Source organism: Setaria viridis, chromosome 8, assembly GCF_005286985.2.
Source record: "Setaria viridis chromosome 8, Setaria_viridis_v4.0, whole genome shotgun sequence".
In the NCBI taxonomy this organism is placed as follows: domain Eukaryota; kingdom Viridiplantae; phylum Streptophyta; class Magnoliopsida; order Poales; family Poaceae; genus Setaria; species Setaria viridis.
Genome location: NC_048270.2, coordinates 32,506,201 through 32,522,396, shown reverse-complemented (window position 1 = coordinate 32,522,396; position 16,196 = coordinate 32,506,201). Strand labels below are relative to the sequence as shown.

Below are 16,196 nucleotides of genomic sequence, written 5' to 3'. Positions count from 1 at the left end.
GAGTTGCTCTAAAATAATTGTCGAAGTGGATAAGTGAAAATAGTAAAATAGATTTTTTTCCCCTCTATGTAAGGAACGGTCAGGACGGAAGGGAACTCTGGGCTGAGGACGAGAGCTGGAGACACGACAGCATCCGGCCGGTTGGGATTTCGGACGCGTTTCGAGTTCCCATGTTGGACATAGAGGGAAGTAGTCTCGGCATCCGAACAAATATCCTCAAATCCATAAGCTCTGCTTAGCAGTCCCTAGTAGAGAATTGGCTTTCGATGCGTCCCCTTTTGTTCCGGTTTAAGATTCACCAACCGGGACTAAAGCTCGGTCACTGGTGGGAGGGCTCACCAACCGGGACCTTTTATCCCGGTTGCAAAGGCTAGTGGGAAAAAAAGACCCTGAGGGACCTTTTATCCCTGTTTGAAACACCAACCGGGATAAAAGAGTCGAGAGCCTTTTATCCCGGTTTGTAATACCAACCGGGATAAAAGGGGGTCATTTATCCCGGTTGTTGTTTCAAACAAGGATAAAAGGGTCCCCAACGAAGTGACTGGAAGAGGATTAAATCTCTCGAACCCTTTTATCCTGGTTTGTAATACCAACTGGGATAAAAGGGGGTCTTTTATCCCGGTTGGTGTTTCCAACCGGGATAAAAGGGTCCCCACGAGTTAATACAAAAGGATAGCATCCCCTACATAATCAGATGTGGTGTGTAGGTGGGATGGCAAGGAAGCTACACGCAAGGCTGGAGGTTGTGGGTTCGAATCCCACGAACCGCGCACGCACATATTTCGCGTGAAAAATCACGTGTGGGGGGGGGGCCTCCTATGAACATGGGATTTCTTTTTTTTTTGCGGCGCCTGGCGTGGTGACCCGTTTTATCCTGGTTGGTAATACCAACCTGGATAAAAGAGGGTCTTTTATCCCGGTTGAGTGACCCGGGATAAAAAGACCCCCCTTTTGTCCCGATTGGTTTATCCCGGATGGATTTTCGTGATATTTGCACCCTACCAACCGGGACTAAAGGCCAATTCTCTACTAGTGAGTACTTAGTAGTATATAGTATATATAAGATCTAAATGTTCATGATTATGGATGGTTTAGTAATTATTACACGTGAAAAGTGATATTTCAAACGGAATGACCTTTTAAACTTTATACTAGTGTCAAAAATAAAATTTTAGTGATGTCATTTGTGTTCTTTTACCATGATACATTTATACTACCTATACTACTAATGCATACTACCTATACTACAGCTTAAGATTTTAGTAGTATACAATTAATCTCAACCGTCGGATCCTTACATACGAGTCTTTTTCAAACAGCAATATAAGGTAGTATTGTGTACCGAAAAAATCTCAAATCCATAGTGTTGACACCCAAAAGTGGCAGCGCTGCCGATTAGGCTTGAAAGCTGATCTGGCAGGCGAAACCGGTCTGACCGGTTTCCCTGACCGGTCAGACCGATCTGCCCTAGTCCAAGAAGAAATCAAGAGTCCTGGTTGAATTGGAGTTGAAACGGGACTTTGTTGCGGGAAAAGGCCTCCCACCCTATAAATATAGAGGGTCCTAGCCGACTGAGGACCAATACCCAATCGACAAACAATCTTTTACCTTTTTTATTTCCAAACCCTAACTTTTCCAACCCCCTTACTTTCCTCCTTCTTCTCGACGGCGGTTGAGGAAGCTCTGAGTGGCCTGACCGATCTCAGAGCAACCCTAGGCGCGTCACCTCTGACGGGGTCCCTCCCGAGACGGCGATCTTAGGTTTTCGTAGCGGCTCTGTAGGGACCGATCTGACCGACCTGGTTCAGCGACACTGACGAGGTGATCTTCAGTGCACGCGCGAGCAAGCGCAAATTATGTGTTGACCAGAAAAAGCATCAACACATTTTGGCAACTCTGCTGGGGAAAGAAAGATCTGGTTTCCATAACCGTTCCAGAAAACCCTAGCAAGATGGGATCTCCTACGGAAATCGACAAAGACAACATCATCACGGCTTCCGCAGAAGATCTCAGTGGGGAGGAGGATCGGAATCTGGTAGCGCTCCAGGAATACGTCAAGATGCAATATCTCCTGGGCATCAAGAAAGATTGCAAGGGCAAGATGACGAGAGTGCAAGACTGCGAGTTGCCTGCAATCAAGATGAAAGACAGCATGGTCGAAGAAAGTGCACAATGTAAGTAATTTCCCCTTCGACCAAGCCACCGTTAATGATGAGCTCCGTAAAAGTCTTGCTGATCAAAATAGGATCACTAATACATGCACTAATGGCTCGGATAGATCAACTTGTAGGAAATGAATCTGTTTCTTATGTAAAAATAATTTTTCGCATGTTGAATCGCATGGGGTTGCACAAACTAGTTCATCGGCAAATATGGGAGCCATTCATGAAAACCCTGCATACGACGTGCCGTTGAGCTTCTATTCGGGGCACCTCGGACCCAGCCGCAATAGCCGAGCACGGCTGGAGCGGTCAGACCGGGCCTTTCAGGCCGGCCAGCTGACTGTCGTCCCCGAACGCCAGTACCGATCATTGTCGTGCCTAGCTCGGTCGTTCCTGACTGTGTTGGTGAGTTTGGGCTTAACCCATTCTCATTTGGCACGATAGCATACATGTCTCCTCCAATCCCCAACAACGTTGTGGCATCTAGAGGGATCTCGAATGATGTGTTTTCTGATTTGCATCGCATTCAGAACGGCAACCCACCCCATGCGAGCACCGTGAATACATCAGCCCAAGAGCACTCAGAGATACCCTCCCTTCGCAAGATTAGGAAATTTAGAGAGGAGGTGTTAGCTTTGATGCAAAGCAAATATGGCATAGATACTGGGATTTCAAAATTATATCAAAAGCCGTATCAAGCTGATTTTGACTATGTTCCCTACCCAGTCGGTTGTCGCATGACCGATTTTGTTAAATTTAGTGGCGAAGATAACCAAACTACTTGGGAACATATTAGTCAATATCTGGCTCAGCTAGGCGAGGCGGCATATTATATGCTTTGCACGTTTGTTTATTTTCCTTGTCATTAACTGGAACCGCTTTCGCTTGGTACAAGTCCTTAGCTCCCGGCTCTATTGATTCATGGGAACATTTAGAGCAAAAATTTCACGATCATTTTTATACCAGGAATTTTCAATTAAAGTTCACGGATTTGACATCAGTTAGACAAAAGGCAAAGAAGAATCTGTTTTTGATTACATAAGATGATTCAAAGAAACAAAAAGCTGGTGCTTTAATTTATCGCTAACCGATAGTGATTTAGTCGACCTTGCACTTAAGGGTTTAAAATCCTCCATTGGAGATTGGCTAGAAGGTTTTGAGCTTCACACTATCGCACAAGTGTTAATGAAGGCCTCAACAATGGAACTTAGAATTGGTAAAGAAAAAGATAGCTTCAAGTCACGTCGGTCAAATATGCATGCCATTGAGTATGATTCCAATAGATCGAACGACGATGATAATGCAGTTTACATTACTGAATTTGTATGGCCTTCTAAAGCTAAATATTACTCTTGTGCATTACTTAAGCAAGCCCAAAAGAGTCAGCAAGAAGAAGTAAAATTTACTTTTGACGTTTCCAAGTGCGACCGTATTTTTGATGAATCACTTAAACTTGGGCACTTGAAAATGACTCATATCATGCCTCCACTTGAGGAACTGAAAAGGAAAGCATATTGCAAGTTTCATAACAGTTTTTCTCATGCTACTAACGATTGCAATGTGTTTTGTCGACAGGTTCAATCGGCTATAAATGAAGGCCGATTGACTTTCCATGAAATGCAAGTGGACAAAACTCTGTTGCCTATCAACACCATGGACATTCTGCAGCCCAAGGTGTTCGTTCAGCTGCATCAAGCCGAAGCAACTAAGGGTAAAAATGTGGTAATTGGGGAAGAGAAGCTCGATTTGAGGGGCAAGGAGTTGACAAGGGAAGTGGTATACGAAAGAACTCCAGATGGCAAAGAGTCATTTAAAATCACTGTAAAATCCTCTAGACATGGGTGGCAAGCCTCACACTCGGGATCTGGCCAAAAGCCGTCTGAGTCGTGCTGGACCGGTCAGAGCGGTTCAGGAGACCGATCAGACCGGTCTAACACAAGGTTGTCCCTAATGCTAAAGCCCAAACGCCCGGAAATTGGGACCTGGAAGCTTAACATGGCAAAAGATCAGGGAAGCAGCCCCAGGCAAAAATTCACCTTTGAGATGCTTCTGAACAAGTATACCAAAGAAAAGGCCGTTACAAGTGATCGGCCGGTAAAAAAAGAATGAGGTCACCTGCCCGCCAAGAGAAGCAAGGTTCACCGCCGAGAGTGGTTGTTAGACAGAGGGGTGACCAGGTGAAGCAAAGGTAGCATCCCTCCACATCTTGGGTTCCTCAGGCGTCGAATCCTCCAGGCCTGGTGTAGGATGATAATGGGGTGATGTGGGTGCCTTATCAGTCTGTGCAGCAGCCGTCTTTCCATCCTGGATGGGGAGGCTCCAGAAAGTCGGCTTTAGACAGTCTCTGCATCACGTGCATGGCTGGTGGGCTCCTCGCCTGTCTGGTCAGGGTCAGCAGACCCGACCGGTCAGACCGGTCCCCTATGACCGGTCAAACCAGATCGGTTTGTTCAGACACCGCGCGCTTCTTCCCCCAGGCAGGTGTAGCGTCCCAAGCAAAAGGAAGGGGAAGTTCAGAAGATAGAGATAGACTCAAAGAAGGGTAGAGGAGAAGCTACTATCCAAATTGGGTCTATGAAAATTCCCGTTGAAGCTAATGCGGAAAGACCGATTGATATGAACAATCCAATCGCAGCTCCTGTTCAGAAAGTATCCGCTGCCAATGATCATGAAGCTAGCAGCAGTGGGTCAAATTCTAAATATCTCCTACCAAGGTGGTGTCCTACCGGGTCAACTCGCACACAAAGGAGGAAATTCCAGAGACTAAGACTGCAGGAGAGAAGGGAACAGGAGCTGGAAAAATAGAAGGATGAGGCATTCAACAAGTACAGACCCATGGCGCCTCAAAATAACGAGTGGAGAGCAAAGGCCGACATTTAGGCTGAACCAGTCAAACCGGCTGAGGAACCGGTCAGATCGGTCAAGACGTCTGAGCCAGTCCCTAAACCAATCAAACCGGTCCAGGAACCGGTCAGACCGGTCTCGTCAGAAACTTCGTCCGTTTTCGCTCTTTCTAACCCTATGGCGTGCAATGAAGAGTTGGCATCAGTCCATGAGATAGAGGACAATGAACAACTTGTTGATTATAGTTCTTCTCCTGAGAGGATGACGCTGGATATAAATGTGGTTCATATGTCAATGGATGGTTATGTGCTCTCGGAGGAAGATTTGGCTCACCTTGACTTTGGGCCTAAGGAAGTAGTATTCCAGAAGCCTAAAGCCACTGAAAATCATCAGAAGCCTAATTGCATTAACACATAATTGGTCCATGAAACAACAAATATCTGTGCTCTTAGCCAAACAAGATCACATACCTAGAAGCAGCAAAATCCGATCCAAATATGAGATATGGACAGTAGGCAGAGAAGCAAATAAACATAATATCAGTTGAAGGACAGAAGGAGATATGAACATTAATCATCTGCATAAAGTAGTGCCCATCTTCCAGCAATGATTCCTTCCTTTTTCAGCAAGGAGTGAGAATTGTTCACTTACAAAGATGGTAAAATTCACTGAATTTTTGAACTTTGTATATAAATTAGAGAAGTTATAATTTATATTTCACAAAGTATCCGAACTCACCACATGCATGAACTAATTATTGTTACATTTTGCTTTCTTGGGGGTTTTTTTGTGTCGGAATTGAACACGTTCCTTCTTCTTCTTCTCTTGGGCTTATAATACCCAACACATGAGCCCAGCTTCCTTCGTTCCAGGCTAAAAATCCTATATCAATTTGAGCCCAGCAACACGAACCAGCCAGCCTCGAGCTGACCCACATACCAAAACTGCTCTCTCCTCATCTTCTGCTCTTGGGCTTACTACAATGAAGTAGAAATGTTTTCTGGCAAATTTGTCGAGTTAATAAATCTAGTATACGACTATATTATGATCATACATTCATATGCATTTTCAAAATTTATTCAGTTTTTGCCATTATTAATTGTTGCACAATCTATAGTGACTTTTCTTCCACTCGATGGATTGACCATTCAGACCAACAGGGAGAATTGAAGCTAAAGCTAATCATTCAGGGCCCATTAAGAGCATCATACAAGTAGAGGATTTGGATCACAACACAATGGCTCAAAACAATTGATAACTCCATGTGCATCTCAGCAAAATTTGCAGCTCTGCCATCAAGGCCAGCATGCTGTAGCAGATTTTGTGGAGAGGCTACATTTTGCACTAAATTAATGATGCAAAATATCTAGTGCGACATTCCTAGTGTGGATTATGCACAATTTTTGGATCAGCAGCATTTAGGAATTGGTATTATTGCCTTAATGCCTACATGTCCAAAATCTGTAACAAGATGAAACACAACACTTGACACCAAACTTCAACTCAATGTACATGCAACAACTTGCTCCAAGAACTCACTTAGTTCAATGCCCAACTTTATGAAGTTGTTTGAGAAGAAAATAATTCTCAGTTTCCTCAAACATCTCAAATTTGTATTTCATCGTGATTATTTACTTCGACTGGTAAGTCTGACTCTCAGAGCCAAAGAACTTGAAACACAAATAAGGCATCTCTTTTTTACTCTATATAACTACTAATCTTAAGGCTTGCAGATAAAGTTTCTGGTGATCAGATCAGATGCATGCAAATATTGCCTGATTTCCTTCCATACGAATTATGCATGAGGAAAGGAGAGCCATTCTGCTGCTCGTCCCACCCCTTCCACGTGACGAATAACAACATTTAACATATTCGCAAAATACATGCCTGGTTTCATATTTTTTTAATCTTAATGTATGTCTCTCTTTTGCAATATAAAAACATTCAAGTTTGCACGACACTCAAGCTTGCACGGCCATCTAGAATTATCATACTTCGAGGCTTCAAGGCGGTCCAAGGATCCACCGACCACCGCTACAAATCGGAGTTTCTGGTGACTCCAACAAAATTGGTGATAAATTTAGCAATATATATAATGCTAGAAAGAACTTTACATGGCTTAAATGAAGCATTCACAAAAATTATCCTCTGAGTAACGCCATTGAATGGGGGCTCCTATCTGTCTCGGAAGATATAGATAAGGATGTGAACTTCCAGCCCAATACCGGCCCATCCTCCCCTTCATCTTCTTCCCTGAGCAGCTCCCAATTGTCACATCCGGTTTTAAAACAAAACCAAATGGTACCTATATGTATGGCATGATTCATTCATATAGTGACATCATCAGTAAATAATAATAACAAAAGTATCACGTAAAGATTATAAATAATGATTGAAAAGTCTATCAGAGATATGCGCTTAATCCTGGAAACGGAGGCTCCAAACTTCACGGGCAATCGACTGGGGGTCGCGTACGCCTAGAACTCAACATCATCTTCAGAAAATCTCATACCAGTTTCTTCTTCTAAGCAACGTTGGTTATAGCAAGGGTGAGCACGTGTCGTACTCAGCAAGTGTAGGAAAAATATGAATGCAAGGTTTAAACAAGGAAAGGCTGACCGGTTAACTACATTAAGCATTTTTAGTTGGTCAAATTTTATTAGTACCTGATTACTAAGGTATGAGTATATACCAACCCACGTTAAGCATGAACATAAATAAAGATAACATCAATAAATAATAGCAATCTAATTCAACTTCCAATAGATTAATCATGTGAGGGTCCAAGCCGCTCTTGATCATGAGCACGGCTGATCGATCAGTTTTACACTCTACAAAGGTTGCACATCTTTAACCACAAGTCGTGTTTCCCAAGTCGCCCGGGTTTGCAAGGCCCTTAAACACTGCCAAGGTGAGTGGCTAGGGATTCACTATGAGGTCTTCACATAGTTTACTTAATACAAAATGACCCGCTAAGGTTTCAAGTCAAAGGAGTGCAGTACCTTAGCCAAGAATACCACTTAAGAGGACCAGGCTATACCCCAACGATGCAACCCCTCTTGCCCTTTTCAAGTAAGACCATAGAGTATTAAGTTCACTAGTTAATAGCTAAAGTTAGAGCCATACGACACTTGTGGTTGCACTATTTTCCTATTTTCCTGGGTGGTTCTCCATGTTCCAATTAAAACATGATATTCTTGTATTAATAGAAGGTATAGCATAAATAAAACAAGTTCATCATATTGTTCATTAGAACCATCGTAATCCAAGTATAGCAGCTAAGCATAGCTACCCAACGGAAAGATAAACCTAGGTTGACAAGAAATGATCATAGAAACTTGGCAAACCTTAATAGGACCCATCAATATTAAATGCAGAGCAATGCAAAAGTGATTAAATATAGTTATTGGGATAAAAGCACGAGGACACACTTGCCTTTCTCCAAAGAATAGCTGCTTAGATTATCTTCAACTCTTGTTCTTCAAAGCTCTCGAACGACATTCCTTCTACTTGCATCAATCATCGGGCACAAGCATGCAAGACAAACAAACAATCACAACTAGAACAATACATCAATCAAAAGAAAAAAGCTTTGAAAGAACTCACTAAAGGATAGGGCTCGATTGGGTGATCACACGAATGCTGGTAACGGAACTAAGGTTGAAAAGGCACAGCTACCGAGAGATTTGAATTATAAAAGAAAAGAGAAGAGCTACATGCTTCATTTATTTTAGTTGAGAAAAACAATGTAAAGATAAAAATATCCTTAGTTGGAATTAATCAAGTTATATTTACGTATGAAAAGATGATGTAAAATTTAATCTAATCTTATTTATAAATATTTAAGTACTATTTATGCAAATTAAACATTTTGATTTGAAAAGAAGCATATAAAAGCATCTAAACGTATAACTTTATTTTTCGAGTTCAACTAAACAAATATATTTCAGAATACAGTTATTATTCACATTAATCAAATAAACATTAGTTTTGAAATCCGAGTTATACTTTACTTAGCTTTTATTTGGAAAATAAATTGAATAAACATTAATCAATTTAAGTTTAGTTATGAACAACCATGGTGTAGCTCCTAATTAGATTTTATTAATAAGAACTAGTTCAATAGGTATTAATCAAATTAAAACTTAATTAAGAAAGCGAGGTAAAGATCTAATTAGCTTTTAATTAGAAAACAAGTGTATAAGCAATTAATCATATTAATATTTTAAATAAATTTCAAAACATGTAACATGATTAAAACTTGCTCCTAAAATGTAGTTTAAGTTGGGATTAATCTAACGCAACAAGAACGGATTGAAACAGAGCTAAAATGTAAATCGGTGGTTGCAGGGATCTAATCATGATTAATCGAAGGTGACAGGAGCCAGCAAGGAAGTTCTACAAGACACTATAAATAGTGCTCACAAAAGGCTGCAAGATGAGTGTTAGATTTGTTAAAGATTACGGCTTGGGTTTGATTGCAAGGATCAGATAAAGTCTAGGGGGTTCATTGTAAAAGGCTCAAGACACAGGAAAACTTCTAAACATTATAGGATCTTCCAGGGGCAAAATCGCAAAAGTTCAGAGCTTTGGCTCCCACGACGGTTGGCGGTCCTGAGCGCTCCAATCGCCGACACTCCAGCAACCCTGGGCTTCGGCTGGCTAGCGGATTAGAGAGAGGAGATGGAAGGGAGCTAGCAGGGTGGCTCACCGCCGGCGGGAGTGGATGGAGACGGCAGGAATCGGCAGGATGGTGTTGGTGGCCGGTAGCTTCGGTCTTCGTGTGGGCGGGCGTTGGCGCTCCAATGGAGGAAGACTGGCGATGGGGCCTGTGGGATGCGTGCAGCTCAGCATCACGGTGCTCCACGTGGTGCCAGCTCCCTCCGGCGGCCGTCAAACGCGATGAATCGGTCGGGGAAGTCTGTGGCAATGCTCTGTTCTTCCAGCTCAGCGGCGGCTTGCTTCAAGCGAGCGGGCGGCGCTTCGGCATCTAATCGAAGGTGGCGGCCAGTGGCACACCCCCTGCTCAACTTCGTGGACCTCATGGTGGTGTCGGCCTACTACAGTTGTGCGCCTGGGCGGCGAATCGGGTGGAAAGGCGATGACAACCCGGTGAGCTCTAGCGGACCACGGTGGGCAGCGCTGCGCGAGGATGAAGGCGAGGCATGGGCGGAGGAGGCGGCGGGCTGTGCAGTAGGGCGCGTAGGGCTCGGGCTCTCGCCCTTTTATAGACTCGTGGCCCGAGGTTCCCCGAGGTGCGCATGCCAAGATGGATGCGGCGGCGCACGCTGTGTCCGTGCCCGACTCAGTGCTAGGCCCGGATGGGCTAGGCGGGCTTGCAGCTGGGCTGGCCGGAGCGACTCCGGTAGGAATAGGATAGTTATTCCATTTTATTTTCAGAAATATTTCCTGTGTAAAGATAAATATAGATAAATCAATAAAGCCACGAAAAATACTCAAAAATCCCAAAAGATTCCTAGAGATAGTTGGGGACGCGAGGAGTCCAAATAAAATACTTGAGGTCGTGAAAAGGATTCTAGAACCTTCTGAAAATTGGATATAGCTCTAGGAAAATGAGAATAAATCAGAGAATCATGAAACACCAGAATGCATCAGCATGAATGCACACACAAAGAACAATTTTATTTAATTCAGAAAAATAACAATTATTTTTCCTATACTAAATTTCCTGACAACAAAATAAATGTTGGAAAAAATTTTAAAATTATGAAAAAATCTTTGCTTACTTGTTCTTTCCAATCACATCCTGAAATTTAAATTTCAGGGTGTGACAACCCCCCCCCCCCCCCCGCCTTCTCCACCACCTCAACCGGCGGCAGCCGTGCGGCGGCGCTCCGATGCTGCCTTGCCCCCGCCGCCGGCCAAACCGCCACCCAAACCACCACCACCCCCTGGGCCTGTCGCCGCCACCGACCTCCCTGGTCCTCTAAGGCCGACGACCATTAGAATCCCCGAGACCCGGACCCCGAACCCTAACCCTAAGTACCGTCGGCCTCAACCACCGCTCGCGATCGGCGGCGACCTCGCCACCCCCGTCCACCTCTCAAGCTTCTACCCAAGCGGCGACGCGTCACGAGCAAGGTGGCAGCGCGAGACGCGTGAGGAAGATGGAGATCGTGCGGCCAGCGGCTGGGCGCGCGAATCTCCAACATCGGAAGATCAAAGGCTTTCCCATCTTGCGGAAGATGGATAGGTTTTCCGCCCTTAAATCCCTATGGTTAATGGACCTAACATTAGCCCAGTTCAAAGGCCCAAGACCTACTTGTACGCCAGCCCACTAATCCAAGCCCAAAATTGATAAACAATACGAGGTTAGTATGTATGTTAAACAGGTGAGTTTGAATTGATATCAAAGGATGTAATTAGTTCATTTCCACACTTGTACGAGGAAGCATTCGTTCTCCCATGAACATAAGAGGTATGTTCAACTTTGAAGTCAATTACAGATCCATTTGATTCCAGCAGCCCAATGAATTTGGAAATGTACAATGCAGCTTTTTAGAAAATAAGAGATGAATTTATTCTCCATCTTTCCTATACACTATGATAACCACCTAACCTACCTTAGAACAAGTGTGAAAATTGCAAATTCGTGTGTAGCTGGTACCTACCTACAGAAAGAATATATTGCTCTTCAAGTCCCAACCCAGGAATCCAGTTTCCCATCAACTCAGGAATCTGCTGTTTACCCCAGCCCTGAACAACTGCATGGACCTGGGGCCCGAAGTGTAGAGCTTGACCTCTGTGTGAGCCGGCACAAAGAAAATGTCGCCTTCCTTTGCCTTTGCGTTGTCAGGCATGGAGCCTCCCTGGATTTCTCCTTCACCTGTCATGACGATGAAGATGGATGGCCCAGGCACCGGAGACATGGTGACTGATTTTCCTCGGGGCAGCAGGTAGCGATCGACTTCAAATTCGTCAGTTGACGGGGTGTAACGTGTCACGTATGGCTGTACAGGTACTCCTTGCAGAACTTCAGGGAAGGTCTGCATGTAGAACATGTAGCGAATCAAATATTTCTTACAGGCATATTTATAGCATGATATTTCTGGGAGAATCAAATGGGGTGCTATGAACAGGTAGTTCACATAAAGGGGGGCGAGTAAAACAAACCTGATTATATGTTAGCATTGAACAAAGAGTTTGTACATCTCTGTACTTAGGGGTCAGTCCAGCACGAACAACATTGTCTGAAGTAGCCATACACTCAATGCACTCGCCTGAGAGATATGCATGAGGTTCATTGGCACCCACATAAAGGGCTTCACCAGGACTGAGTTTAACATAGTTCAAGAAAAATGCTGCCAGAACGCCAACATCTCCTGGGTACTGCTTCTCCAATGATAAAACCAATTTCTCCTTCTTTGTTAATGTTCTAACCTGAATCCAGGAAACATTAGCAGCACGAACAGCTAAAAACAGAGTATGGAAACATTATCAGCATGAATAGTTAAAAGAGTAACAGGCTATAGCCAAAACAATAAAAAAAAGCATGCTTAAATATATCTTCAAACACAAAAGCTGTTGCAACACTCACGAAAATATATCAGGGGCTCACTTTACCCCTGAACTGTTTCTAATCATGTTCACCATGTTGCCTCATATATGAGGTGAGAAGACATGAGGGAAGACAACAGAATAAATCTATTTTTCTTGGGGGAGAAAAATGAGGATAATGATAGAACAAAAGAAATATTAATTGTACATGATTGTAATGTTTCTCTAGTTGCTCCAAGGATGCAATGAAAAATGGGTGGACGAGTTGACAGTGCACTACAGTTTGCATAAGGTTTACAACTACCTGTTTCTACTGAATGCTTGAGGCTTCCAATAACTTGATGAGCATCAGCAATGATGTTTGAGGCACAACAAACTTTCGAATGAATTTAGTTTTAGTAAGCATAAATATCACTTTGTTAGCTACGTTTGACCATATATTTGCTGCCCAATTGGATCAGTTGTCTCATCTTTTGTTGAGTCTTCACGTCTGTCAAGCTCTACATTACTGTCATTACCTACCCAACCAAGGTGGTTTTTAGGAGTTTCATATATAGGATCTTCAAGAAATAATCAATGTTTTTACAGCATGGAAAACATAATCTGCACTTCTCTGCTACTGGTAGTAAACTCCCATTGGTGAGTCCTAGCATCAATATAAGACTGGCTAACTCAACTATGCTTTCTCTGAAAAGATCTAACCCCAGAATAATCTAGAAACAGACAATGAGACACGAGAAATGGGTAAAAGCAGAGCATCGTGGAATGAAAAGAACCTGTCATCAAACCTCAGGCTGAAACAAGTTACAAGTACTTCAGAAACAAGAAATTTCCTGTGTCAAGAAAATGATATTTACCTTACTCTCAACATTCAAGCGATTCTTAAGTTTCGCAATCGCTTCAGAAACTGCTTCTTCACTTGCTATCATTAACTTGGTGAATGCTGATTTCAGATATGACCTCACTCCAATCCCGCCATCTTGCTCTTTGACACTCAAAAGCTTCCTAGATTCTTCTTTGCCAACTAACTCTTGAACCTCGGGTACAGTCCTCAAAACTTCCTTGAGCTCCTGGACACCAGAATAAATGAAGTCACTAGATAGTATATAACCCACACTGCTAAAAATTCAGTGCCTGGAACACTTTGCATTCCTTTATAGACGGAAAGGAAATTCGCAAAGAGAGACACAATAAGCTCATAATTGTAAACTGAATTACTCCCAGAATGTATACAGCAGATATTTCACTGTCTCTTACTGCCTACTACTCCAAAACAAGATCACTCAACCCACAAGCCTGACTATCAGTCAAAAATGGTGAAAGACATCTACAAATATTTCAAGGCTCAAGCTACATGCTACAAACAAACAAGAATCTGAACTTTTACAGTAAAAGTGCATGGTAATCGACTTCCTATCTCAGTCACTTAGTAGTCAATTCATTATGCTTGCATAGGCAGTTCAGTTATCCACTGCGCCACAGAAAATTCAGTGGTAAACAAACACTTGCCCATCACTTGCCCACTTTTGCTGCTACCCACCAACCCAGCAAGCACTTTCAAGAGCAGTGCTGGATGTGATTTCAGGGCCCATCAGCCTAAGATGCCATTGGCCACCGGGGTATATCCAGAACACTTTAGTGGACAGCATGGCTCGTCGCTTAGCATAAAGGCCACACAGTCGGAACCTCACGAAAGGCGTGCGATTTACCAGCATGTGCATACTTTGTTTATAGAAACCTCTTCCTCTGACAGTTTCAGATCAGAACAAGGAAAGGAATAACTTAAAATGCTCAACAGTCAGGATTCAATCGTGTTGTTTAACAAAGAGTTTCAGTATCCATGCGATTAAATTACTGCATACTAGTTACCAGATTCATTTACTACTTACGAACGAATGCAATCAATTATTGTCACAACTACCAGATTCATGTAGTCATGAACACGATTAATTATATTGGCATAATGAACAAATCCATTAGCAGCCAGAGAGACCTCCACGGCTCCACCTGACGTCAGTCAACTCCCCACACCTAACAACCCGGGATCATCCGCGGAATCCTGCAGCCACGTCCGATAAACCAGGAAACTAACCCCCAGGACTCGCCAAACAAACGACTAATTCAACTAATTCAGCAGCCGGCGGCATCTGCTGATGTGATGCCATGCCACCCAATTCCAGAATTCCAAGTCAACGTCATCGCCGATTGGAGAAAACGATACCAATTTTCTCGACCAAGTAACCGATGGCACGTCGCGCGCGGCCGCAGAAAAGACGGGTGGTGGTCGTCGTCGTCGTCGTGGGTTACGTACCTGGGTAGCGGTGAAGCCGCAAAGCGCGTGGAACTCGGTGACGGCGATGGCCATCTCGGGCTTGTGGTTGGCGTCGCGGTACGTGGCGGGGCGCAGCGCGTGCAGCGCCGCGGCGAGCGCGCGGTCCGGGTGCGCCTGGATCGACAGCGCCTTCGCCACCGACAGCACCTGCGCGCGCACCATTGAATCATCGATCAAGGTCACACCTTAGGATTCAACCGATCAATGCCGGAATGGCGGCGAGACCGGAGGAGTTCAGCGACGGACCTTGAAGAGGAACGGGAGGTCGCCGCCCCATCGCGCGGCGACGTCGCGCCCGAGTGCGGCGGGGTTGCGCGCGATCCAGTCCCGCAGCGACACGTCGGGGGCGAGCGACGACGGCGCGGACGGGTGCGTGCCCATCCACAGCTCGGCGCAGGGCCGGCCGTCGTCGGCTCCGCCGGGCCCGGCCTCCCCGGCGGCGAGGCGCGCGACGAGGGAGTCGGCGCCGCGGCGTCCCCAGTCGTAGTGCTGCACGGCGCAGCGCAGGCGCATGAGCCCCGGCATCGGCGGGGCGGGCGGGCCGTTGGTGTCGGCGTCGGCAGGGGCGAGGAGGCCGAGGCCCATCCCGCCGCCGCGGCGCCCGAGGCCGAGCCGCCGCTCCAGCGAGGCCGTGGAGGACGCCATTGCGGGGGTGGCGGCGGTTGTGCGCCGGGGGGAAAGGAAAGGAGGAGTGGGAGTTGGGAGAGGTCGGTTGGGTTTTATGGATGGGAACGGTGGGAGAGAAGCGGCGGGCGGAGGAGACGGCGACCGGCGAGGGAGGAAGAGAGAGGGAGAGCAGAGGAGAGGAGAGAGGATGTGAGTTGGGTTACCGGTGGTCGGTTGGGCGCGCGAGATGCAGGGGCGCTGGTGGGTCCGTTGGGTGTTAGAGGAGCAGAGCTTCAAACAGGGAGGTCGATGAAGCACGCAGACGGTGTTTTGTTTCTTTTTTAAAAAAAACGAAAACGCAGTTCAGTTTCCACAAAGCACTTGTTTCTATTGAATGCGTATATACATACATTATGCGTATAGACATGCCTACTTAGTTGTGCACACTAATTCGTACTACCACAGTTAGGTAGTGATTGGTTGGATGCATAAGCCCTAGTGATTGGTTGGGTGCATAGCCCAATAGTTAGACCCAACTTATGCATCACGACCCTCTTAGCCTGACTAGCTGAAAACGAGAGGACAGGTCGCATATGTGAAGCCACGGTCCAGCTCCAACTGCGCATCCGCTCACCTCCCAAGATCAATCTGTCGCCCCTCCCTTCTTCCTCATGTTGTTTGCGGGGCCTGCGCCTACGTCGTGCGCCTTCTGCGGTCACGGCCGCCACGGCCTC

At 45.1% G+C, this 16,196-nt stretch overlaps 1 protein-coding gene across 1 annotated transcript; it reads right to left on the bottom strand.

Annotated features, from left to right (window-relative positions):
* Window positions 1–11,364: 11,364 nt before the first annotated feature.
* On the bottom strand, window positions 11,365–15,729 carry LOC117866185 (mannose-6-phosphate isomerase 1). The gene is made up of 5 exons (XM_034750341.2): window positions 15,103–15,729; window positions 14,836–15,003; window positions 13,382–13,594; window positions 12,141–12,407; window positions 11,365–12,013 (listed from the first exon to the last, which is right to left on the bottom strand). The coding sequence occupies exons 1-5, from the start codon at window positions 15,499–15,501 to the stop codon at window positions 11,693–11,695; spliced, it is 1,368 nt and encodes a 455-aa protein (XP_034606232.1). The 5' UTR covers window positions 15,502–15,729; the 3' UTR covers window positions 11,365–11,692.
* Between the last annotated feature and the right edge of the window lie 467 nt (window positions 15,730–16,196).